General features: G+C 42.2%; 1 protein-coding gene across 5 annotated transcripts in view; it reads right to left on the reverse strand.

The window, feature by feature from the left end:
- The window catches only part of DPF3 (double PHD fingers 3), a 232,439-nt gene that overhangs the window by 91,194 nt on the left and 113,391 nt on the right, over positions 1-27,854 (reverse strand). For all 5 annotated transcript variants that reach the window (XR_013228425.1, XM_077322681.1, XM_077322678.1 and 2 more), the window contains exons 2-3: positions 23,337-23,497; positions 13,825-13,932 (exon numbers count right to left, since the gene is read on the reverse strand). Coding sequence is in view for 4 of the 5 variants with exons in the window: in XM_077322681.1 (XP_077178796.1) it covers positions 13,825-13,932; positions 23,337-23,497 (269 nt within the window). In the remaining variant the exon portion in view is untranslated. The remainder of the gene's footprint in view (positions 1-13,824; positions 13,933-23,336; positions 23,498-27,854) is intronic.

The following is a 27,854-nucleotide window of genomic DNA, read 5'->3' on the forward strand; positions in this document are numbered from 1 at the left end:
GCCATGACCCCTGTGAAAGGGTGGTTCGATCCCCAAAGGGGTCCCGACCCCCAGGCTGAGAACCAGGTTGCTTTAAATGATCATAGAATGTTAAGGGCCTCCACTGGGTGCTGCTGAATTATTACTGTTTGGCGCAGTGAGACTCAGTTCCATTCAGAACAAGTCCTGGGAGAACCAGGTCCAAATCCCTGTTCTACCCTGGAAGCTTATTCTGTGACCTTGGATCCATTATACCCTTTCAGCCTAACCTACAGCACAGGGTTGTTGTGAGGAAGAAATACAGGAGAAGAGAACGTTGTGATAAGCCACACCAGATTTCTATTGGGCAGAAAAGCAGAGTATAAATAAATAAAATTAAAATTATTTAAGAAAGGCCTGTATACAAATTCTATTCCATAAGCTTCAGAACTTTACTTACTTAAAGGGTGTGAAATTTGTACCCCTCTCTAACTGCCCTTACTTGAAAGGTGTGACATTAGCTCCCCTCTCAAACAGTCTGTTTTCGGAGCCAATTGCCAACATATTTTTTTAATGTCATCTCAGTCACAACCATTTTGACACCTGGCTGCTAACGGAATTTTTTTACCTTTTCATACAAAGCCACTCAGGTCCAAGGTCACACAAAATTGTGTTCCATTTACAAAGCAAGAATGAACCACTTTTTAAAAAACTACTTTCTTCCATTTTCAGGTCTTCTTTGTGCTTCTGAATTGTTGTAGTATGGCATTTGAAATGTCTCAGGCACGTCCGAAAAAGCAACTTTTCCCCCTGTTCTCTCCCATCATTTTTTTTTAATTCTAATTTTTGCATATTCCAATGCCGGCAATATAGCATTGACTTGCTATACTGGTCTTACCCTCAAGCACAAAAGTTAGAACATTTTTTAAAAGATGGAAAAGATCATGTGGACAAAGGAGGGGGGAAAGCAGCATGGTTTGAAACAGAGGGCTACAAACACAGCTCATTAATAGATTTAAGTACACTGTATGAAACTCTAATCCCACTGTTGCTTTACTCAGAATCAGGCCAATAACAGATAACAACCAGTTTAGAATGGCAATGTGAAAGGTGCCGATGTTTTTCCTTTTTCAATCAGCATACAAACCAGGAGTAACATCCTTCACTAATATAAACAAGGGTAACTTCGGCAGGACTCTGTTCATTCCAATCAGCTACTGATGTGACAGCAGATCATTTTATTAACTCAAAAACAGTACATTTGGCGTGTGATATCTGGGCTCTGACTGGGCCTGTAACAGAGTGTACTATATACTCAGATACATCTCACTTCCTTTCAATGTCCATTACATTTGCTCTCCATCTCATACCTGCTCCCAAATACCCACACAACATCATCTACTGCTTGGAATAAGGTTATATCTGTCATGCCTGGATGTTTTAGCATAAAAGACCTGCATTTTATTAAGACATCAAGTGCAAAATGCAGGGAAATATTGAAATGAATTGCAAACCAGTAAAAACATATTTAATATCCGTCAAGTATAAGATGATTATGAGGCTGTAAAATGTTTACCCGGGAGAAGAATAAAGATGACAGATTGAAAACATTCACCACAGAAAAGGGGAAAATAATAGATGGGGACAAAGGAAAATCGTGTTACAGCTCTCTCTGCTCTCAATGTATCCATAAAACTTGGCTTGTAACATTTCAGACTGGAGTTTAATATCATTTATTGCTTATTCCTTTAAAGTATGCTCTGGAGGGGGGGAAATCACTGTTCAAATATTATCATATTTCAACCTTCTAAACAGTTTCATCTGCCAAAGAGACCAATAAAATTGAATAAAATTAAAAGATCATGCTTTTAATGAAATATAGTTCCATATTACGTTTAATATATAGTATATAAGGAGCTTTACACTGACTCCCAATACACTGATCACTGCGCTGACTTTACAAATAAAGGGTTTAAGTAGCTATTACAGGGGACATGTAGCTGCCACTGTCCCAGTAATGTTTTGTGAAAGAAATGTGACATCACTGCATTCACCATTTCTGTACTCATACCTCAATTCATTGGCTGCCCCCTCTTGAATACCATGGGGCAATTCTGACCATTCTCATGATCTCATGATGGGATTTTTAGCCATCATGTTAGTAGTTTGATGTTTTAATGGGAATTTTAATGGGGTTAGTTGTTGTGACCTGCCTCGAACCTGTTGGGAGAGGCGGGAAATAAATCTAAAAATAGTAATAGTAATAATAATAACAATAACAATAATAATAATGTCCTGCAATGTCTTGTTTTTTACGTGATGTTACAGGGAAGATGGGAGAAGAAGATTAAGGCCAGTAGTAGTTATGTAGCATCTTCATCGAATTTAACTAGAAAGTTACAAACTAACAGTTTTGCACGGCAGGGTCTGCAGGATTCAAACAGTGCTTACTTTCAGTCACACAGACTGCTTCTGCACCATTGATTAGGCTCCAAGTACTATTTGTACTTGACAATGGTCATGGTCATAGCAAACACTCTTTTCCAATAACCCAAGAGACGACTCTACACATGGACAACTCCAGACGGTCAACACAGAAATCAGATTGACTATGTGCTCTGCAGTCACTAAAAACAAGACTAAGAGCTGATTGTGGTTCAGATCATCAGCTTCTTGTTGCAAAACTTAGGCTTAAATTGAATAAAGTAGGGAAAAGCACTAGGCCACTCAGGTATGAACTAAATCATATCCCCATTGTCCATGGGGTCACAATGGGTCAGACGTGACTTCTCACCTAACAACAACAACAACAACAACAACAACAACAACTATTTGTTCACATTCATCCCCCCCCCCACACACACACACACTTCTGTATGAAATCAGGTCCCTTTTGGCAGGGTCCCAGGGCTGTCCCGACTTGTCCCCTCAGTTGGCTCACATCAAGGGAATGCTCAGAATTCCATTATCCTTTCTTTTCTTTTTTTTGTCATTGGATCCAACGAAGTGTATGTCAGGGCTGGAGGGAGGCATGGGTGCCGGTGCGCTGGGCGACGCACACGCGAAGGTGCAGAGCTCTGCGCCTGTGTGTGTGCGTTGCCGGGCACACCGCGCCCCCCCCCCACGGTGCGGTGCTGGCTGCTAAGGGCGGGAACAGCTGCTTCGGCAGCCAGATTGCACAACCCTACTCACAACCTTCCTCAACATTTGTTTTTTTGCCCAATCATGTTACAACACTATTCCAATATAACAAAATAGCAAACCCCCACACACTCCTGCCACCATGTTTGGTCAGCACTTTTCCATCTTTGTATTTTTTTTCTTTAGGATTCAGCTTCATACTTGGCATTAGTGAGATTGGAGACAGTCTGTGGGAGGGGGGAATGGTGCAATAAAACAGCCCACCTTTTTGCATCTCTTTTTTTGTGTGTTGTTATGGTTTTTCATTATAATGCGATTATGGTAATTTTTTAAAAAAGATTTTATACTTGGAGTGGGTTGCTCAAATGCAACAAAATGGTACTGGGAGATTATTTGGAGTTTTCACTATATGACGCTGATTGACAAAGTGATGGAAAAATGGAGGGAAGTTTTTACTTCCTGTCCCTTGGCTATTTTGTGCGCACACTAGTCTGGGGCTAAATGGGGGGGGGGGTGAGCTAAAGGATCCCCCAAGTGGACATGGGAAAAGATCAGAAGAGCTGTCCCAAGGCAAAAAAACAGTTACAGTGCAGGGTAACAGCTGGGCGAGAGCTCTGTGTGGAAAAGGTCAGAGTGAATATTGTTTTGCTATGGTGGCAGATGTTACAAAGCAATGTATTTAAAATATGCACAAGCAATCAAATCTGCAGTACTCATTCAAAAGCCTTGTTGAACCAAAGGGTCACATGGCCCCACTCACTTTCTAAAAATACTTGGTGGGTGTCAGGACAGGTGTCAGCAGGTGCCATGATTCCCGTGGGCACCATGTTGGGGAGCCCTGTTGTAAGGCTTTTGTAACTCAGAGCTAGTGAAACATAACGTTGATAATTTGAGTTTTTAGGCATGATGTGCCACATTCCCACTTCCCTGACCAGAATGGTACAACAAAAATGCATTTACAGAATTTTGGAAGTCCCAGTGCTCACACACAAATCCCTCTGAAATACCCATCAGCTTTCCACTAGCAAACCAAAACTTCTGCTACCAGTCATTCTGAGACTTACTCTGTCAGGCAAAACTGGTTTCAGCTGTTCCCAAGCAGGTGAAAATAAGCAGCATGTGGGTGACCTGGAACGGCAAACTATCCGTTCATGTCCATAACACCCACACACACACATCCATGACTAGGACATGTTCAAGTCTAACAGGGGAACCATTTCTCCACTGCCTATAATACAAAAGAATGACTAACAATGATAGAAATACTTATGTTGTAGGATGCTTAGGATATGTGCAATTGATGCTTATTAGCTGTGTGATGGGATGGGGTTTCCAGCACAAGTATAGGAGAGTTTGTCCGTATGAAACAGTAAAACACCACAGGGCAAAGATGAAATGGTATCGTGCAAGAAGGAATATTCCATGATTAAGAAATTCAACTGGCTAAACCTAGGATTCACAATAATATTTTGATGTGTGCTGTCCTTTAGATATAGTGTTCCACACTAAGAATAATTAATAATAAGGCACATTTTAAGCTGGTGGAAAAATGGAATAATTAATTAGGCTGCAGATTTCCTAATGATGTGGCTGAAAAGTCAGGAACTATAGCCTAACTAATCTCTATGCCACCCAGAACCGGAAAATTTTGTCACCTCCCATCAAAAGAGTTATGAGATACTGAAGGTTTTGCTTTTTTTCCTGCAAAGTCTCCCTGTGACCCAAGGCCATTTTCCCTGACAGCCAGATGCAGAGATGTGGGAGATTGATGCCCATGGCCAGAAGTATTTCAGAGATTTTTCCTGCTGGTTGGTCAGATGGCAGAACAGCTAAGTCACTTTTCCATTTAACACAGGCTTGCTTGTTCAGTCAATTGATCAGCATCCATGAAGAACTTTCAAAACTCTTCTAGCTCTGCGTAGTCTAAACTATCAGATGCATATAATGCTAATTTGTACAGGTATTACATCAGTGAATGAGGGGGAAAGGTTACTTCAATAGATCTGCAATTAATTTAGTTTACAAATGTTGCTTCTCTTCTTTTGGAACACTGTGAAGTAATCTGTCTACAATTTTACATGTGTATCTCTTAGGTAAGTTCATTTCTGACCTATATCAGCCTTAAATGAAAGCAGAATCAAGCCCAACTCACTCAAAAAATACTGTAATATTACTCCCTCTGCTGGTTCTAAAACAGTAGTTTTCTATAGTGATGTATAAGGAAAGGAAATAAATAAAATGTTAGAAATGCAGATTTTGCAGTTTGCTAAAGAAAACATTATTAAAATACATATACCCTTTTAAAAAATGACAAAACTTCCCTGTCTCAGGAAAGGTAGTTTATTTTTATAAATTCTGTAGTTAGTGGCTGTGAAAGATTTTGAGACCACTTCGTGTTTAAAACAAAATTTCTCTATTTCCAGGTCACATTTCCAGGTCACATCCCGTTAGCATTTGTTTCTGTTTCACTGGTACAGGAGCCTCTGGTCATGAGCCATAAACATAAAGGTCACAGAAGCTGCTTCACAGCCGGGAGACATCTAGAATGGTGCTGGCAGAAAACTCATAATGAATCTGACTGAACTTGCCATATAGCCCATTGGAAGACCTATGAAGAGGCAGTTACTATGGTAAAGAAACGTTACTTCTCTGCAACCATTGCATCAGCGAGTTCATGACCATTGCAGTTGTTTACAGTATCTCAGCATCTGCTGACTCCTAAATCTGAGACTTTATTGTATCAGGAACAGACAATTAGCACTGATACTTTTGCAAATGATGTACACGCTCTGACCTGGATGCTGGTTGTAATGCAGGTCAGTCAGAAGAAATGGCTAATAAATCACCTGGTGTGTTTATGGACCATTTGGATTTAGTTAACATTAAGGATGTTGACAGGATCCTGGGATTTGTGAAGGCCCTGGATCCTTGCCCATTTTGGTTGCTAAACTCTTGCAAGGACCACATCAGTGAGTCCTCTACAGAAAAATGATATGGCCAATTATTGCCCTGTCTCTCATCTGTCCTTTCTGAGCAAAATGATTGAGCAAGCAGTTGCAGACAAATTCCAGGTCTATTCAGATAACTCATCTGCTCTCGACTCTTTTTATTCTGGCTTCAGGCAGGGCTATGGGACAGACAGCTCTGGTAGCTTAAGCTGAGGACCTCTTTCTGAATATAGACAAAGGCTGTACCTCTTTCTTGCTCCTCCGGGACTCATCTGCAGCCTTTGATACAGTGAACTATGCCATCTTGTTTAGGCATTTGGAGTCAGAAATAGGTATCAGGCAATGTGCTTTGCACTGATTCAAATCATTTCTCACAGATCATACTTAAAGGTTGCCATAAGAACAGTTTGTATGGGAAATGAAAAACCCTTAAAGATCCAGCCCGCATAGCTGGGAGTAAGCCCCCATTGAACAAAGTGGGACTCCAAATAAAGATACATTGTGAACTGCATTTAGGGATAGCCTCCTATCTCAAATTTCTTCTGGTTATGCTCTCTCGTTCAAAGTTCTTGGACTGCTATTAATTCACTAGCATTGACTTAATAATAATAGTTTTTACAGTCATCAAATGTACTGAAACTGGCCCATGCAATTCATAGCCCAATGGAGTTATATGTCATTGATCCTTTCCAATGTCTGTGGGTGTGTTCCTCTGGTGCGAGGAGCACTTGGCTGATGTAAGAACCTCCTCCTCTAGTGGACGACTATTTATCTTCACATTTTTATGCTACCCTTCCCTGAGAGCTTAAGGCAGGTCACAACACAGCCATACAATCAAACAAACTTAAAACATTTAAATGTGACAATCCAGTTTAAATTTTAAAACCAAGGGGCTCGCTGCCTTCTCTCCTGTGGGAGGAAAGTGCTATGATGTTTTGGCGGGTGGTGTGCAGATGTTATTGTCTACTGATGCTGAAGGAAAATGACAGCACCAGAAGAACAGAGTGGTCAGAGACAACCCACTGGGCTCTTCACAGTTGGGAGCTCACAGCTGGGCAGGACTCCATCCATGACAAGCATAGCAACATGTTGTTTGAAGGCAAAAATAAAAGGTTGCTTTGCCACGATTAAGTTCTGTTCAAAGGGGAAGGGGGGAGGACTGTAGAAGGACAAACAAGCCTGCAGCATCCCCTGATCAAACAGGTCCAAACTGGCTGTGTGATACATTTTGATCTCTAGAACTCATGGGTGAGTCAGGGAGACTTCTCTGGTCCACACAGCTGAAAGACATTGCTTGTTCCATTCCTTGCCCCACATATCTTCATCTTCCCCTCTCCGTAACAGTCACCCTGTGGGGTAGGCAGAGCTACAAGAACTCTAAGAGAACTGCTCTGTGACGTCAGTTCTAACAGGACTGTGACTAGCCCAAGGTTACCCAGCTGGCTGCATGTGGAGGAGTGGGGAATCAAACCCAGCTCTCCAGATTTGAGGTCAATGCTCTTAACCACTACACAAAGCTGGCTCTCCCTGCACTGAACATCAGCTGATAAATCTAAAAGCAAGTGGGCATGATGGCTCAGAAAAGGGATAAGGAACAAACAGACAAGGAACCTTTAATTTTGTTCCCTCTTTTACATTATTTAAAGTGAGAGTCTCAAGAGGCTGCCTCAGCTTTGGCTCTCCCTCCATCTACATACTGTAGAGCTTCTTAATTAACAAGGAGCAGAGTTCATAATAGTGATAATAAGGATAGCTAGTGGTTCTTTCAATGACACTGGTAGAAAATCACTGAAGAGATTAATTTTTGCTATACGCCACTAGATATTTGTGGTCACTTTTTCTGATATATTCAGCTCAGATTATCATTAAAAAGCTGACCCAGTGAAGGACAACATATGAGCCATGGGCAGCAATGCACATCTGTGACACGTTTTCATGGCTTCTGAAAAAAATCCGGAGAATCTTGGTTTTCCATGTTTAAGGAGAAAAAAGAACTCTTATTCTCTGTGATTACAGTGATATGTTTGATAACATGGAGCAAAGCCAAAAAGAAAAAGGAAAAGGCAAAAGCCGTTTCATGAGTTGCATTCATGTAGCATTATTTTCAAGAGAAGATGCAGATATGAAATCAGGATTTCCTGTGGTTCTTTTAAAAGGCAAACACATGGTGCAGGGGGGGAGGGAGCAGTTCACATCAGTGTGACCACATGGACACGGAGGATGTTAAACCTCTCCCCCACACCATGAATTTCCCACTTGTGTAGCTGCTGTTTGACTAATAAAGGGAAATAAACAGAAAAATAAATGACTCTGTAGGGGAAACAATTTCTAGTAGGAGTAGGAAAGTGGGGCTCCAATGTAGAGTTTGGTTGTGGAATAAGAAAATCCCTCATGGGTCTTGGCTCTTTTTAAAGGAAGGGGGACTGCTCCAGACCCCCTTATGGAAGGAACCACGCCAACAAGCTCTATCAGGTCTTTTCCATTCCACAGAAGTAATACCAAACAGTAAAAATGTAGCCCTAGAACTAAGTGAGATTTCAGTAGTATAGGGTTTCCCTGGATTCCATTTGCTTCAATGGAGGAATCTATTCTTATTGTCATATTTGGCTGGCAAATTTATAGACCATTAACCCTTTTCTTCCTCTCCATCACCTTCCCCACACACACAAACACCCAAGAATGGAACTAAAGAGGGGAGCGGGAATCTGGCACTAACATCCAGTGGCAAGAAGGAATGTCTTTCTGACTCAGTTCAAGTTCCTGATAGTGCTTCCAACTTTCCCCTCAGAATTGCACTAATATGGGGGCCAGACCCACTAATAATGATGTGGCCCTGTTTGTGGATGGAGTACTGCACCCTGCAAGGGAATCCAACCGAATTTTTTCTTCTTTCAGTTTGGGCAAACTTTTAAGCACACTTACGCATTGAACTCAGGTGCTAAGCATAGTGGTTTTTAAGAACAATTACACACATGTCTGGAGTTTATTTTTTTCTAACTGAACTGTCACTGACACGGTACAGTGAGAAGCAACCAATGAACATAAGGCCTTGAAGGGTCACACAAGTGTCCCTCTGGTCCAACATTCTGTTTCCAATAGCATGCAGTCAGATTCCTCTGGAAGATCAGAGATAAGGCCTTTCTCCTGTTTGCCCTATGCACCTGCTATACAGAAGAAGACTGCCTTTTAAAAGGCTAAGTTCTTTCCCCTGTGGTGGAAAAATTCTCTCTCTTTCTTTCTGAAGTGCATTTGTATGTCTTTTATAAAGTAGCACAGTTTGTCCAGGCAGCCAGAAACTTTCTGGCTGGAGTTACACTTAACAATTGAGACTCCTTCACCAGCACACAAAGAAGGTGCTAATCTGTTCTAATGAACTTTTACATGTTCGTAACATTATAGCGTTGTTTGCGCTTCTTTGTTTATGTCTTACTGGTACGTTTTAAATGCTCAATTGTGATGGTCATTGGCCACTTAAAATAAACACTCTTCAACCTGTAACCAGAAGCAAATTGCCTTTTAACATGGAGGTTCCATTCACTGTTTCAGACTATTAACTTTTATAATTCTTTTAAAAAGTAATCTAAACTCATGGCCATTACCAAACCTTGCAAGGGATGTTAATGTCATTATTTGTTGCATGAAGATCCCTATTGGCATACCACAGTACCAGGAAGGCAGGATTGGATGCTATAATTGGTATGCTGCTGTCCTTTGTCAATCCTGTGACCCAGCAAGGGGTGGGAATCTCTCCCATATCCAGCAGTTCCCATTCCATGACACTCCTGATCCTCCTGCACCTGCACCTGTGTGATCATTTTGACAAGTACAGGTTCAGGAATGCATAGAATAGATCTTGTGCCAGCTAGAGACATAAATGTCACAAAAGACCTCCCCTAGATGCTCCTCTACATGCCTTCAAGTTGTCACTTTTAAGTTTTGTAAATATTTTGATTGAATGAAGACAGTCTGTCAGGATAAGGACTCTCTAATGAACCTGTAGGAACCTCTAGGAAGAGTTTGAAAGTTTGTGGGAAGTTTGTGCAAGTTGACTTGCCATAAACTTGACTTTGCAAACCATGAGCCAGCCAAAATTTGTCACAAACTTTAATTTGTGAGCCAGTTCATACCCATCCCTAGTGAAGAGCGTTGGGGCCTCCTTTCCATTTGTTTTGCTGTATCTGTTACAATTTATGAGCTCCCTGCCTTTGGAAGGCAGAGGCAGGGGGCCGTGAGCATGTCCTGGCTATGCATCAGACAGTGTTAGGATCCCAGACTCCCCTGCCCACAAACCCCCCTTTCTAATAATATATCTGGCGCACCTTAGCAAAGTATGTCTGGTCCAAGGAGCTTGTGCAGAAATAGGACAAGCTTCTTATAGTGAGAGGCTATTTCTTTCTAGAAGAATCTTGGCTATTGCAGTGTAGCCTAATTAATTCCACAGGGGGCCTAATCACTGACCTTTCTTTCACCATGGAATGCCTCAAATAAAGGAATCTTTGGATTCCGGCTGTTTGCTAAATCTTTCAGATAGCCCTCAGCACTATCTCAGTACATTATTATTTTCCTAAAGTCATTCTGCACAGCGTTAATGTTGTTGAAGTCTTATCGTTGTGCAACGCTATTTTTTTAATGTTATGCACGACGTCATGCACAATCTGCAACACTCCCGCAACACTCCCGCAAAAAGCACTTAGATGTAACGCTTTTCGGGGAATCATCAAAAGTGGATTCCCCTTAAAAAAATGCTTCACTCCTGAGAACAACCTGCAACACATCCAAAAAAGACACGTGCATTCTCAAAATAGCGGTAGAAAGAATGTCCCTCCCTAGCTCTTGCCCCCGAGCTTCTGGAGACGCGGTCGCCATTTTTTCCCCCTTAAACCAGCGAAAGCAATGAATAAGCGAGGCTTCCTTGGCTGAATTCCCTCCACAAGCAATTCAGAAGTGCTTAACAGTAGAACAAAGTTCCCTTCTGCAATTGTCTTTAAAGTTTCCAAGCACAATACAGCTCCCTGCTTGGGAAAACCTCTTTTTAATTACCTTACTCTGGAGGTGACCCTTTAACTCAGTCAGGGTTTCTTTGTCACAGTCTTGCTAAAACCATTAGCCAGTCTCTGTTTCTTTACTTCATACTGGAAACTGGTTCAAGCTCATTGTTTTAGGGGCTAACCTCCCAAGCCTAGCGGCAAGATACATTTTGGGGTATTTAAATGCTACACCAGACCCAATCTTGTGTATACTGCTCCTGGATCTACAACATGCACCCAACCTTACACAATGGTTCATCTGGCTGCTTCTCTCTTCATGGAAATCTGCACATGAGAAGGTAGGTATCAATGTTTCTCTGATCCAAAGTATCAATCCTCTTTCACACACTCTCAACTCTTAGTTTAGTTTAAATAGCATGAAAGTGTGAAGGACTTTTTTTTATTTGTTTTTCAATAAATCATTTTGGTTAATTTCTAAATTTGCCTCTGCCTCAGATTTCTGGCTAGGTTCCTTCCTCCATATACATAGGTAGGAGAAAATCACTGGTTACCCCTCTTACTAAGCAGGTCTCCTAGAATCGCTAATTCCACCCAACCAAGGTGTAATTAAGGATACTTGAGGCAAACCTCTTTGTGAGTGTTCCTGTAGACAGTTGGTGTTCCTGTTCGCTACAGCTAAGCTCTGCTTGGTTGATTCCTGGCCCTTACTTTGGGTTTGACTCCTTGACTTCGCTCGTAGTTTCTGATTTTGACTTTGGCTCTTGACTTCATTACTGATTCCCAACTTTAGCTTGTTCCTTGACTGTGTTCCTGACTCTTGTCTCCGGCTTGGCTTTTGACTCTGTTTCTCAGCTACTCAACTAGCTTTTGATCCTCTGGACTAGACTCAGAGCCTGCCTCATGATTTGGTCTCAGCTTCCCAGCCAAAGGTTTAATTAATTGGTAACTGGTGTGTGGCCTAACAAGGTAGCACAACTGATCTATCTTGGCAGTGCCTTTGTTTCTTTATGATATTGTTTGTGTGCAACAGTGCAGTTGCTGGACTGTACAGCCTCGCGGCAGAAACATTTGTTTGCTTCCTAGCTTGTGCAGGATCCCTTTATGGAAAAGTCTAGTATGCACCACTGTTGTGCTGGTGGATGCGCACCACATCCACAACCATAGCAGCCCTCCAGCATTGACTGCCCATCTACAGATAACTCTAGACAGCACATTGTTTCTGTGATATCATCAGGTTTTGTTTTCCTTATACAGAAAGATAATATTAATTGACTAATGGTTGTTTTTTTTTAATTAAACTCTGTTATTTGTACGTAGCTGTGTCATGTAGTGCAAGCTTGGTGTAGTGGTTAGGAGTGCAGACTTCTAATCTCGCGAGCCAGGTTTGATTCCCTGCACCTCCTCCACATGCAGCCAATTGGGTGACCTTGACCTAGTCACAGCACTGATAAAGCTGTTCTGACCAAGCAGTAATATCAGGATTCTCAGCCTCACCCGAGTCTGTTGTAGGGAGAGGAAAAAGAAGGCAATTGTAAACTGCTTTGAGACTCCTCCTGGTAAAGCAGCATAAAAGAAGCAACTCTTCTTCTTCTGAAAAGTATGAATGATCATAGATGAAAAGAGTCTAGTAGCAACTTAAACAATAACTGGGTAAGAGCTTTTGTGAGTCATTGCTGACTTCTTCAGTATCTGAAGTATCTGAAGAAGTGAACAGTGACTTGCAAAAGCTCATACCCTGCCACAAATTTTGTTAGCCTTTAAGCTGCTTCTGGACTCTAGCCCTTATCTACTGCTACAGACAGACAAACATGGCTACTCATCTTGACCTATGTAAATCACTGTTTGTTTTTACTATGGTTTACATTATTGTTATGCACCTTAAGTACACCACAGAGAGACTGCACCCACAGAGAAGTTTGCCTCCCCTTGTTAGATAGACAATAGTTCGGCTTTAATTATTGACCATCTGGCTACATTCTATGACTAAACCAAATAACATTCCCAGACTTAAATATTTTCAGTTTTGCGACAGTTCCAACAGATAAAATCTAATCCATTTATGACAGGTCCTTACCTCCCTGGTGAATGAAGTTGATTCTATGAGCTTAACTAATTAGATACCTAAAACCTTACAGTTTGTAAGATTGACATGATTGTACCTTATTGCATATAGGAAGATATATGTGCCTTAAAAATAATAGATATTACAGACACCATAGCCATGAGGCATTCTGAACATCTCTTATACTCAAATGTCAGGCACCAAACACAGTATGTGGACCCTTGTTTTCTGAGAAAAAAATATAGTACCAGGCACCAGACAGTGACCAGGCAAGCTCAGGAGCTAAGCAGGGCAGATGCTGCCTAGTATTTGGATGAGAGACTGCAAGGATTTCCTCCAAGGAACACTAGAGGTCATGATGTGGAGGTAGGAAATGGCAAAATTGCCTTCTAACATCCTTGTCACCCTCTCAGACTTCTCACTTTTAAAATGGAGGGTAAAAACTAGGTCCTGACATAAATGCCAATTAGAGATACTCCTGAATTTAGAATAGAAGGGTTTTGTGTTGCTATTGTTTTATATTTTCAGCAAAAACATGACACAACAGATTCTAACAAATCCTTCAGTTTTAAAAAGGATAAGAAGGATAGAGTAGCAAGTCGAAAATACTTGAGACAGTGTATGGCAGGCACATACCCATCCACACGTATTCCTTATGAACTATGATAGCTGCATACTCAGGACACAGGAGAAATGAGAGAGTTGGGAGAGAAAAGAGAGCACTTACCTGGTTTAATCTCCAGCAGCTTCAACCTGGAGTCTTCAGGAGGATGTAAGCGTCTCTTTTTGCGCCAGCAGCGAGCTGGATATGTATAGAGCTGACCTGGGGCTAGTCCTGAGGGTTAAAAAAGTAAACAAAAATAAATAAATAAATAAAGCACTTGTATTCTTCATTTAGCTGTCAGATTGTCATTAGATTCTCTGGATTCCTGATTTACTTATTTTTCACATCCTGAATGATATGTTATTATATGTAGGAGATTTCTAACCCACTTCCCACTAACCCACTTAAAAGCAATTCATCAAAATAATTTTAAAATAACAATTTTAATATAGTATTGTTAGTATTTCAAAGAGTGTCAGCCCCCATTTAAAAAACAAATGCAAACCTAGTACCTAGAAGGCAGTGCTGGTAGACATCTGCACTACTTAATGATATGTGTGACACCTGATTCCATCCTTTGTTCCATGTTGTTTAATGGGCAAGCAAAAACTGATGAAACTGTCTGGAGATTGGGAGTTACCTTAACTCTATTTCTGCTTTTCAGCAAATCCAGTTGAGACAGGATGTCCTGAATAAGAGTCTGAAAGCAGTAATAGGTTGGAAGAGCACTAACAACCTGAATATTAATCCAGACAAAACTGTGCTTGCCTGACAAAAGGTCAGAGCTAGCATAAGGATTTTAAAGTGAAATTGGTTCCTGGATTGTTTGCAGTAGATTCAAGTCCCAAACAGTGTTAAGGCTGAGCAACCAAAATCTGCTCAGGGTCCCTGGTCCCAAAGAGATAAAACTGGACTTGACCAGACCATGTACACACACAAAAACATTTGCACCATTTCAGATTCAGCCCAAACTGAATCACATGAATTATCCTTCACTGTTTTGGATTCGCCCAAATCTGAAAACTATTGGGAAGGGGTGTGCACACTGCCAGAGAAGGGGAGGAGAGTGCCCTCCAAATAGCTGATCTGTCATTATCAACTATGATACTGTGCCCTTTAAATGCCTAATGACCTGGAAATGGGGGGAAGTATTTAAAGAGTATGGAAAACAGCTGATTGACAGCATGAGCTGCTTGGTGGGTCCTTTAAATGCCTCCCCCCCTCCCAGCTTTCTCTGGCAGTGGAAGAACCTCTCAACTCTCTTCTCAGACTCCACCCCAGAACCTCTATAAACTTCCAAACCTGGACTTGACAACCATAGTTCACAACGTTAAGGAAGGGGAGGTCTAAGGGGAGGCGGGGACAACAGCCGCATTCCATTATCTAGCACAGCATTTAGATAAGCCTTTAGAATGTTTTAGCTAGAGTTCTAGCAACCCAGAGATGTTCTGATACTTTTTGATAAGTCTATCAAGAATAAGATAAGTTTATCAAGAATTTAAAAAACAGTCAAAAAATCCAGTGGCAGATCAGAACATAAGTCTGTGTGTGTGTATGTGTGTGCGTGTATAGAGAAGATGAGTGAGTTAGAAAAGGGAGGATGCAGGATGAGAATCCTTATTACTGCAGGCAGGTGCTCAAGGCCTCCACAATGGCTCTGCTGGACTATCCTGGCCTGCCTTCACGAGTGAGAGAAGGACATCACAGGCAGCAAGTGTTTCCTCCTGGTGGGTGTGGGGGGGGGGGGTCCGCTCCGCCAGAAAGGAGCGGATAAATAGGGTGCACCAGCCAGCAAACCCCGATCCGCAGCCCAGGCAGCAGACCCTGCCATGAGCAGGCTGAGTCTTCCCCGGAGAGCTGCCCACAGGCCAGGTATGGGGAGTGCCAAGAGAACCCGTGAGCTGCCTTCCTGCCATTGGCTCTATAGCATGAGATCAGACCAACCTGCTCCTTCCTCCCTGGCTGCCTTTGAGCTCCAGGCAACCCTTTGGAAGACAAACCCTGGTGGGAAATGCTGTGACCACTGGCTCTACCCTGGGGTGCCTGGACAGAGTGAGAGAGGTAGCTCCTGAATGCCAGGCAGACAGGCGAGTGGGCAGGCTTGCTCCTTGGGGAAGAAAGGTAGGGGAAAGTTTAAAAAGCCCACCCAGCAACTCAAGCATTGGATGAGTGGCTTGGTGGGCTTTTCCATCCCAGCTGAGGCTGCAGAGAGGTTTCTGTGAAAGGAGTAGAGGGCTGGGCCTGGCTCTCTCACTTGCTCTGCCAATGGCCTCTGCCTCCTCTGCCAGAGCCCCTGCCCACCAGAGCCCCTGCCCAGCCTGCCTTGTCCCTCATTCCTTCCTTCCTTCCTTCCTCTTCCCACTGTTTCCTTCTCCCAGCCAACCTTCCTCCCCACCTCCCCAGAGGTCCTTTCTGCAAGGACTTTTGTTGCTTTTCTCCCAGGGTGCGGCATAAGATGTTTTAAACTTAAAAATCCTTTGCACCTTCACTTGTACACAATGCAGTCTGAAGCATTATGTGTTTGTGGTTGCAGCACAGTTATTCTGCATGGCACAGGATTCAACTTTAATAACATATAAATAAACAAAAGCCAAGTGCTTGTCCATCATCCCACTATCTTTGTAATCACTGGGCAGAATGCTGGAAGGTGTAATAGCTCAAGGTGTAATAGCTCTTGATAGGCTCAAGAAATGGGCTAACTGAATAAAATTAAGTTCAATAGGGACAAATGTAAAGTTCTGCATTTAGGTAGGAAAAACCAAATACAGCAATATAAGATGGGGGAGACTTGTCTTGGCAGTAGTATGTGCAAAAAGGGTCTAGGAGTCTTAGTAGAGCATTCATTGAACATGAGTCAGCAGTGTGACTCAGTGGCTAAAAAAGCAAATGGGATTTTGGGCTGTATCAGACGGAGTATCGGGTCCAGATCACGGGAGGTGATGCTACCGCTGTACTCTGCTCTGGTTCAGCCTCACTTGGAGTACTGTGTTCAGTTATGGGCACCCCATTTGAAGAGGGATGTAGACAAACTGGAACGTGTCCAGAAGAGGGCAACAAAGATGGTGAGGGGTTTGGAGACCAAGACATATGAAGAAAGGTTGGGGGAGCTTGGTCTGTTTAGCCTAGAGAGGAGACGACTGAGAGGGGATCTGATAACCATCTTCAAGTATTTAAAAGGGTGCCAAATGGAGGATGGAGCAGAATTGTTCTCTCTTGCCCCAGAGGGACAGACCAGAATGAATGGGATGAAATTAATTCAAAAGAAATTCCATCTAAACATCCGGAAGAAGTTCCTGACAGAGTGGTTTCTCAGTGGAACAGGCTTCCTCGGGAGGTGGTGGGTTCTCCATCTTTGGAAATTTTTAAACAAAGGCTAGATAGCCATCTGCCGGAGAGGCTGATTCTGTGAAGGCAAAGGAGTGGCAGATTACAGTAGATGAGTGATAGGGATGCGAGTGTCCTGCATAATGCAAGGGGTTGGACTAGATGACCCATGAGGTCCCTTCCAACTCTATGATTCTATGATTCTATGACATCCTGTCTCAACTGGATTTGCTGAAAAGCAAAAATAGAGTTAAGGTAACTCCCAATCTCCAGACAGTTTAATCAGTTAAACTGATTATATAGAGTTAAGGTAACTCCCAATCTCCAGACAGTTTAATCAGTTTTTGCTTGCCCATTAATCAACATGGAACAAAAGATGGAATCAGGTGTCACACATATCATGAAGTAGTGCAGATGTCTACCAGCACTGCCTTTTAGGTACTAGGTTTGTATTTGTTTTTTAAATGGGGGCTGACACTCTTTGAAATACTAACAATACTATATTAAAATTGTTATTTTAAAATTATTTTGATGAATTCTATGATTCTATGATTCTATGAGTGGTGGCTTACCATTGCCTGCTTCCAGGGCTGACTCTTCTTAGCTTTTGATATGTGACATGATTAGTATAGTCTAGACCAGGGGTAGTCAACCTGTGACCCTCCAAAAGTTCATGGAATACAATTCCACAGGTTGACTACCCCTGGTCTAGGCCATCCAGATCAGGGTGTTCATAAAAAGTTCTTTTATTTTTAAGTGGGAGAATGGAAGGGGGAACTTAAATTTGGGGGGAGGACTTTCGCTGTTTTATGACACAAAAAAGATCATTTTTGAATGTTTGGAAAACAAATGCGGAAACACAAATGGATATGGTTCCTGGTTGCATCTACCAACATCCTTCAAAACGTCTACTAAAGATGTGCCCTATGAGCTTGTAATGTGAAGTCGGCCGCCTCAGGCACAGGATAACTTTCAAAGTGAGAACTAGACCTTCATTACCTTGGTTCATTACTTCAGGATTAGACCCACTTTGGGGTCTAAACATGTTATGTCTATCATTGAAGGTCTAGCATTGTATGGTACACATTTTGTAATTTCCATGATTATCCTATGGGCTCTGCCTATTTATTTATTTATTAGAAAATGTCTAGACCACCTCTATTGGCACTGCCATCTCAGGGTGGTTGACAACATTGTTTGTTTTTTAACTTTATAAGTTGTGCATGATGATTGTTAATTTAATTTGTATATTTACATTTTATGGACATTTAACCATTTGGTTCCTAACTACTAGTTGGCTAGGTCGATGTTTTTTGCATCACTATTCCTTTTTGGGTTTTCTTGTACCATTTTAATGTACAGACTAGCTGGGAGCATAATTATTTTTCTGATCAGCTTATTGCCCTGTCAAGAACCCTGTGAATGTAGTTTCGGATGAGGGGCAGTGACTGCCCTAAGGACAGCCAGGGGACTTCATGGCAGAATAGGGATTTGAAGCCCATTTCCTTGGTCCTACTCCACCACTCTAGCCACACTGATGCGTAGTAATTCCAGAAACGACCATGAACAAATGTGAATGACAGGACACTAAACGTTATTTCTAAAGATGAAGCACATACATTCTAGGCAAAGTGGCAGTGAACAGCTGATTCATCATCACTATAAAGCTTCCCACACGATTAGCTCAAAGTAACATCTGAAGTGGAATGAAAGGTACCAAATGCATTGCAGAGCTTTCCCCCTCCACCTGTTCTCTCTTTTCCAAGGGTACAACATCAAAATGCTCAGAAATACCTGTCACTGCAGACCTGTGATGTCAGTTAGGGAGTGTACTTTTGGCAGGCCTGAAATCTGAAACAAGGCACATCAATGATGGGCTATAGGGGAGCCATTTAAGAACCAGAGGGTGTTCTTTTTAAACACAAATTAATACATAAGATTTCCTCCCAAATACACAGCATCTGGCAATCCCTGGCTATGTTTTGAAAGTGCCATTTGAAGCCTTGAACCACAGAGAGTTAGATGCTTCTAGAATGCTATCGGTCAATAAAGAATTAGGTCACTCAAACTGAGGGAAGCATTTTTTTTTAAGGCTGGGCTGGCAAGAGGTCCCTGGCCAGATGAACAGCAGCAGCAGCAACTGGCAACTTGAAAGCACTGATATAGAGAAGTCACATAATTGCATGAGGAAAACTCAGACTCCGGGGGTGTTAAAGCAAGATACAAAGCTATTTATTGGCTTGTTCATTTGGGGCAGGCACAACTGCTCCAATTAATTTAGCATAGATTATGGGTGCAATAGGAGGAAGGAGGACAGATCTCCCCCCCCCCTCTCTTTTGTTTCTCCAGTTGGGTTACCCACGCACATGCTTCCTGAGCAGTGGGAGGAACAAGTTTCCCTCGCTTGCCCTTCCTCCTAGCCAGCAGAGTGCTTTCAAACTCAAAAAGCTGATTGTGCAGATAACCCCTAGCAGCTAGACTAGAAAGAGGCACAACAGGGATGAAAAATGCCCTACATAAAAATCGGCTTCTCCTTTCCTAATTGCTGAGGCTGCGTGCTAACAAGCAGCACTACTACAGTTGTATTCATCTGCGAAGAGGACTTCGTTTTACCCAAGTGATCTTCAAAAGCAGAAACTACTGAATTTGGAACAGGAGAAGGGTGCATTAATGCAATATTTCTGCGGGAGAAGGAAGGTGACTGGGTTTTGACAAACAAAATGTAGACTTAGAAGACAAGGGAAACAAACAAATAGCCATTTCCAGCTACTTTAAGAATCTCCACTGACGTGGCCAATGCATGTGTTGTCTTTGTCTTTTGTTCTCTTGCACTTCAGTGCCTTATAGGGCAACCACAGAGGTTTCCAGCCATTTGATTATAAAGGAAATAGCTGGACCCACAATGAGTTATGTTGTTTATCTCATTAGTGTAGAAGAGTCATAACTCAAAGCTAGAGTGAAAGGCTAGTGGGATGGAGGGAGGGAAGGAAAGAAGAAAGGAAAAGAGTTATGTGCAGTATTGTGTGAAATTAACCCTGAACTGTTTGTCATGAGATACAACCTTTATTCAGAGGACTGAATACAAAGGCAAGTGGATGCAATGCAGGTGGGGGGAAAAGGGGGAAATGCTTCTGGATTTTACTGTAGATGAATGAATCCGGAGTGCAAGGCAATGAGGAAGCTGCAGTTTAGCATAAATAAAACTTAAATGGGAAGGCATTTCCCATCAAGTCCTACAGTGTTATTCAAAAACATGCCTGTGGAGCACCTGAAGAAGTCACACAAAGCCAATTTACATGTGCCACTAGAGAATCCAGATGGGCATGTGTGTCAAATATATATATATATATACTGGTAAACTAGTAAATAGGGGAGATAACAGGGTTTGGATCCTTTTTCTTGATATACTAAAAAAACATTTTTAATGCTGCAGATTATTCAATACTGCAAGCCCTAAGAGGGCTGCATCACTTTTTTCTGAGTACACCTCAGCTATGAAAATGGTTAGCAATGTTCAGTTAGAAAAACTGGAAGGGGATGAAGCAGTTAAAACATAGGGATCATGCATGCATTGTTCAGAGAGCACTCATGCAGTGAACGCACCTCTTCCAGCAGACATACACTGGAGAGCTCTACTGGACTGATGCCCTGTTTTTTATTCACACCGCTGATGGGGGGAACTGCAGAGCCACTGTTGACTGCAGTCCACACATTATTAATTCAGGGATGTTCCAAGGGGAGAGGTGCCAAGAACCCATTTTCTGCAGAGACCTATCCTGCACTCCAGGATGTATGCTTTAGCGCACCCCCCCCTGAAAGTGCACAAAGTTAGGATGCAAATTGCCTACCAGAATAGCAGGATGGATACAAGGGAGGATTCAATAATCTCTAAAAGTCTTAGATTTGGTTAGTGATGCACTCATGGAATGCTTCTCTCAGAAGATACAGGGGAAATACATATTCCTCACCCTAATTAATCTCCACATTCCTATAAAAATGGGAAATCCACTCTTTTTTTCTCTTCCTTTCACTTATACTGACATAGAAGAGAATAGATTGAGGCAGCTACCCTGTACCATTTAGCATACTATATTTCAGGGTTGCAACTGATGGGTCTCCAGGGAAGGGGGCAAGACAGATTTGCCTAACTAGCTTAGTGACAGAAAAGGCAAAAGCTCTAGTTGCCTTGGCACCATTCCTACATAGTTCCTCTGCTACATACAGGGACAACCAGGAAGCTGCTGGCTATCAGCAGCAAGCTTGTGCTTCTCCCACAATGGGCCGTGGATAATAATTGCATAACAAGACCTGGTGGGTTCAGGAAGATAAAAAATAAAAAGGTCTAACCAAGGAGCAGAAATCACTCCCTTGAGGATGAGAGGACACATTATACAGATGTATGTATGCATATGCATTAGAAAGCTGAGCCAATGCCCTTTCTCTAGAAGGCATATGAAGGCTCAAAAACAAAAGAGAAGCTTAATATAAATACCCCATGATGCCTTTCATCAAAACAGGACTCTTAGCCCACAAACGAGTACCTGTGTTAGGCTTCCTCATATGCACTCATGCACACTCCCACACTAGCTCGTCATTGTTATGTGGCTGTATTGCTGGGAAGCTTGAACTGCCTTTCCCATCCTACTGCATAACTGGCTACATTTCAGAGGTGGGCCGCCAAAGGAATTATCCTGTTTCCCTTTATTCACAGAAGGGTTGTAACAACTGATTTGGGCCCATAGTGACTGTGACCTTGTGAATGAAGAGAAAAATCTCCACTTTGCCGCTTGTGCAGCAACAAATGTATCTCCCCCAACTAAAATCAAGATCTATCAAAAGCAAGCTAGATACCTTTTCTAAACCATGAGTAAGAATAAACAGGAAAATTATTTTGTACCCCCCCCCCTCTCTCTCTCCAGTTTCTCCTCACAAGAACTACCCTGTGAAATAGGTTAGGGCTACTGAGAGAGAATGACTGGCAGGAGCCCTCCCAATGAGTTTCCATGGCAGCATGGGAAACATGGGTCTCTCACATCCTAGTCTGAGACCTAACCACTGGACCGCACTATATTCAGTCTTGGGTCAATATACCAACCAGCAGTACAATCCTAAGTACATGGTTACATCCCACAATGACCTCTGCTGAAGATGTCACTACAGATGACAGCTGTTTTATCAGGTGTTTGCAGACTAGGTTATTGGATACACAGACTACATGTTACATGAAGCTCTGTGAGTCTGTCCTCTGCTGGGAAGGCTGCACATCTGAGTGTAGGAAGATTATCCAAGAAAATTATGCAGTAAGACTTTCTCATCCGATCCACCTTGAAATCATCTGCCTAAAGTGGTTTTTCATAAGGCTTGGGGGGGGGGGACAATCAGTGTGAGATAGTGGATCCTGCTGGGATCTGGGAGAACCTGCCTGAAATCTCCACTCCGCCTTGAAGCTCACTGGGTAAGCCTTCCCACAACCTACCTCCCAGAGTTTCAGAAAGAATAAAACGCAGGAGAAGAAGATGACAACCTGAGATCCCCAGAGGAAGGGCAAAATATATATGTACCAAACAGATGTCAAATGATAGGACCATGCTTCTTGTCCAGAGTGAGTTAAAAATGCAGCTTTAAATAATAATTTTTGAACTGAAAATTCCATCCCCTGTGCTTGGGGTTAAAATAAGAGAAAAGAATCACCAAGAGTCGCATTGCATGAGCTTTATACAGCTGGAATAAATTTATTTTTTTTAATGCTATGTGTGAGATGTTGTTGTTGTTGTTGTTGTTGTTGTTGTTGTTGTTGTTGTTGTTGTTAGGTGCGAAGTTGTGTTCGACCCATCGTGACCCCATGGACAATGATCCTCCAGACCTTCCTGTCCTCTACCATTCCCCGGAGTCCATTTAAGTTTGCAATGTGTGAGATAAAGAACTGTAAATAATGAAGGTGCTCCTAGTCTCTTTTTCAAACAGGTAACAATAACATTTGAAGACTGCAAGCACATTAACATAATTTTCCTGTTCAGAAAGAAGGTTCTTTGTTTTCAAGTGCATCAGTAAATATGTAAAAGTGCCTTTTCCTCTCAGTCCTGTTTAAGAACATTTCCCTTCTCCTGTGTAGTAGCACTCCATTGCCCTTCTGCAATGAGGGTCAGCATGAATTGTGGAGTTGATATGATTCACATTTGGGTGAGAAGGTTACAGAATCATCTCTATTGATAGAAAGTGGAGGGTCTCTCTGTGTCAGATGCTTGAAAACTTAACTGTTCCTTGAAACTGAACTTCTCAGTATATTTGTATAATTATCAAGCAACTCATACCTGGTCCCCGATGCCTCTTTTCCATCCAGATGTAACAGTTGTTCTGAGCTACTCCAGTCTGTGAGTCCAGAAAAGGAAGACGGACGCTGCGTTCAGCACACAGCCGGGAATTGTAGCTGCGACAGTGTTCTATGGCTTCTTTGTAGAACTGGTCCCCAAGTCTGTCAAGGAGAAGGAAAAGCAGACCATAAGGGAACAGGCACCCATCTTCCCTAGAACCATGTGGGGTGGGGAGTCCCAATAATAATTATGTAAAATAAAGATCACAGAAAAGGGCAAACAGATTACAGCCTTAATGCTGTGATCACACACAATTTTTCTGTCAACTCTGAGAAGACAAACTGACAGAAGTCTCATTGTCCAGCCTTCTAAGACGGGCAAAATATGGCATGCTGTGTATTTGGAACAGAAATGTAAGAACAAAAGCAGGTAAGAAACCAGTTGGTAAAATCAATCAGAATGTGAAATTCCAGTCTTTTAGGGTTATCAGGTTACAATGTCACAGTGACAAGTGTTAATTTCCTATGTAACTCAAAGGAACAGAAGCACCTTGAGCAGGCCTCATAATCTGATACTCCCCTGTACCCCAATGCATTGTCATAGTTAGAACACTAGACTAGGACAACCTGGGTTCAAATCCCCCTGCTACTATGGATCTTGCTAGATCACCTTGAGGCTAACGTCTCTCAGCAGTAACTAATTTACAGACTTGTTGTAAAGATGGGAAGAGAACCACGTATACAGCTCTTACCAAAGCGTAATATTTGGATCCCCATATTCACTCCCCAGCCCACAATCCCCCAGTCCTTCAATCTCCCATTACCTATTCCATTCCCTATTCTGATGCCCCAAATGAAATCTTGGCTCAGTCCCATTTTCCTTCTTTTTTTTTCCAGTTCCATTTCTCCACTACCCATCATCTCCTCAGGTCCCTGTTTTCTAATCTGTCCCTTTAACCAAAGTCCCTCTTGGACAAACTCTGTAGAACAGTGGTCCCCAACATTTTTATCACCGGGGTCCGGCCAACACTTGACAATTTTACTGAGGCCTGGGGGGGGGGGGGGGGAGTCGACTCCTCTTCTCTCGACCACTGCCCTAATGCTCTCTGATTCTGGTTGCTATGGTAATATTTAAACATCCCTTTTTGCCTTTTGCCTAAGGTGATGAGATTTCAAGATTGGTAAAGAGGGACACCATTGACTGGGGGGTTGCCAATCTCCAGGCAAGGCCTGAAGTTTTGGAATCACCACTCAAGCCTGTACAGCTTGGAGACCAAGGGCTACCCTGGAGGCCAAACTGTCACCACCGGTGAGAAGAGTCCCTACCCCCCCTCCCGCTTGCCGCTGCCCCCTCCCCTGCACATCCTGGCAGGGCACTCTGCTTTGGGTCCAGGACCATTCTGCTGCGGACCCCACTGAGCATTCTCCAGGCAGCCCTCGAGGTAGCAGGTGGGGAGGTGGACGAGGAGAAGCCGTGGCCCAGTACTGACTGATCCACGGACCGGTCCCAGTCCCCGGACCGGGGTTTGGGGACCGCAGCTGTAGAGCATCTATCTCCTTCTCCCCAAAGCCTCTAGCCCCAACCCTAGCCTTATCCACCATTAGATTTCATATTAGTCCCTTCTGTTTTACTCTCATTTCCTTTCCTCTGTGAACATTCCCCTGTGAACATCCTTTCCTGAATGATTTGGGATGTTTCCATACCAAACCAGGGTGATTTCCCATGATTGGTTGCTGGTATGATTCTGCAGTTTTGTTGTCCTTGAAACAGAGCTTCTGAACAAATGGAGTGATCTGTTTTTCTCTCCATTATTAGCAGTGGTTTCTCTCACACATCTGATGTGCATTGAAGCCTTCCCATATGATCACATGACTCTCAAAATTCTCCATCCACCCTGTTTATTTTTTTAATTGGAGAAGCACTGGTAACACAGCAGCTTATATTAATAACCTAATACCTTTTCAAATGTTTTTAAAGTCCATTAATTTGCAATCACCTCCAATAATTGCCTCCCTCTCATTAAAAGAAAAATGAGCTCTTTGTGATTTAAAAAAATCATGAGTAATCATGGATAGGTTTTGACCCAGAAACTACAACTTGTCCAAAACGCAGCAGCCAGGGTCCTCACAGCAACACCATGAAGGACCATCATCTGGCCGATAGATAGATGATAGATGATAGATAGGTAGGTAGGTAGGTAGGTAGGTAGGTAGGTAGGTAGGTAGATAGATAGATAGATAGATAGATAGATAGATAGATAGATAGATAGATAGATAGATAGATAGATAGATAGATAGATAGATAGATAGATAGATAGATAGATAGATAGATAGATAGATAGATAGATATGTTTCACAACTTTGTCCATATCAAGGAAGGGGCAACAAGTCCCCGCATGTCTTAAGGCCTCTCTTCCTCACACATAGCTTTTAGAACCACACGGAGCAAAACAATACTTTCTGGCAGAGTTACATCAGTCCTACATGTGACAATGAGTACCATCAAGCATCTAGCTCCTGACTTGTGTGACACATATTGTGTATTTTGGTCCTTTTCAAAAATATAGCACACAAACTATACATCGTTGATTCCCACAATGTTCAATCAAACTGTGATTCTGGATCAGTCATCAGAATGGGGGGCGGGATAGGTTAGATGCTTCAGTGAATCAAGGGAAGGGCATTCACACATGAAGTGAGAGTTCATCACAGATTCCCGTTTCAAGTAATAAAAGATTTTGGGGATACAAAATCCATTTGCACAAGGTGCCAATCATACAAGAAGCATCATGAGAAGACTCCCTTGCACTTTGTAGTACAAACTCAGGAGTGTACCCTGAAAACCTGTGAAACAATTCCGGGAGTTTTCAGGCAGCAAAACACATCAGAAGAAGTAGATTCAGAATTCAGATGCATCAGTTACTTCCACATTGGTATATTTCAAGGGGTAACCTGTCAATCTAAATGGCTGTCTTGTCGGTGTTGGTGGCTTGTATAGAAATCTTTTCTAGCAAAGGATCCAAATCGCTGTCTAAATTAGGATCAATGTACTAAATGTAGAGATGTTGACAAGTTCCTTTTAAAGCATACATGATAGAGGTAGCAGAGTTTGCATGATTTTTATAAGAAAAAGAAACCGCTCTTACTTCTCTATAATGCCTTGTCTTTCTAGGCACTTTCATGGGTCAAGAAATTATGTAGTTTAGTGGGAAAACACATATGCTTGTTAAAGTGTCATTGTTTGTGCTGAAATGGGATAAAAACCATGTAACATGTAACTACACCTGATGTAGTGCTCATGATCCAAACCAGGGGTAGACAGACTGCGGCCCTCCAGATGTCCATGGACTACAATTCCCAGGAGCCCCTGCCAGCATTCGCTGGCAGGGGCTCCTGGGAATTGTAGTCCATGGACATCTGGAGGGCCGTAGTTTGACTACCCCTGATCCAAACCATACTTTCTTGGAAGGAAGTGCAGTGTCTTTCACAATACAAAGCATCATTTTACCTTTTATACAACAGCCCTGCAAATCCCTTTTTCAGAAACACTAACAGCCCATTCCAATGAAGTTGGAGTATGAAGTATGCTGTTTGGGGGACTGGAAAGAGGACTATATAATGCAGTTGCTTGGCAGTCTCATCAGTTTCAAACTAGACTTAGAATCTTCATCAGAGCTGTAGTGATGCCCAATTTCATTTTTAAAAGCTTGAAGTAGGAGGACACACAGTACTTCAATAAGTCAGTAAAACACAATATATAGAAAAACAAATAAAATGGAAAGGAACTAAAAGACGACACACAAAACAACATTTGGAAGGCTCAATTCAAAGCATAAAGGATAACTGACCTAGGCACTGTTCTTTAAAAGACTACAGATAAACTAGCCATAAAACAGCACATCCTACGATATCCTATAAACAGAAGAAGTAGAACTGCAACATTGACTGCTTGACTCACCCTCCCCTTCCTAGTCACTAGAGTCTGGTTTGGGCAGATTTAAAGAAGTTGGAAGGCCTGGGCAAATCCAAAGGGCATTTCTGCACAACAGTAAAAATAGCATTACACCAGCTGAATGCCAAAGCACTAAATTTTATCCTGCTTCTCAGCCCTTCCTCACCTTTTTGCTGTCTTGCTTTTGTCTGCTGTCTTTTTACACGTCTCACCCTCCACATCTGCTGCTGGAAATGGCAGAAGAGAGCAACATACCTTATACATGACTCACTTCCACCTGTCAATTAATTCAGGCAACTAATCCCCTTCCTCCATATTTTGATGCAGTTTAAAGGTCACGCGATGCCCACTCATTTTTTAAATTCATACATGTTGCAATGCTTATGCATGGAATCATAGATGCATAGTGCTTTTTTTATTCCACCCCTTATGATATCATGAGTCTTTTGATACATTTAAAAATTAATATCATTCCTGATTTGGGGGGGGAGGGAGAAAACTTTTGAGAGGCACGTTTTGTGTTACAACTTTGAAAAAATATTCTTTTATTTCTGGTATCATCTACAC

Source organism: Paroedura picta, chromosome 2 (genome assembly GCF_049243985.1).
Source record: "Paroedura picta isolate Pp20150507F chromosome 2, Ppicta_v3.0, whole genome shotgun sequence".
NCBI classification, from domain to species: domain Eukaryota; kingdom Metazoa; phylum Chordata; class Lepidosauria; order Squamata; family Gekkonidae; genus Paroedura; species Paroedura picta.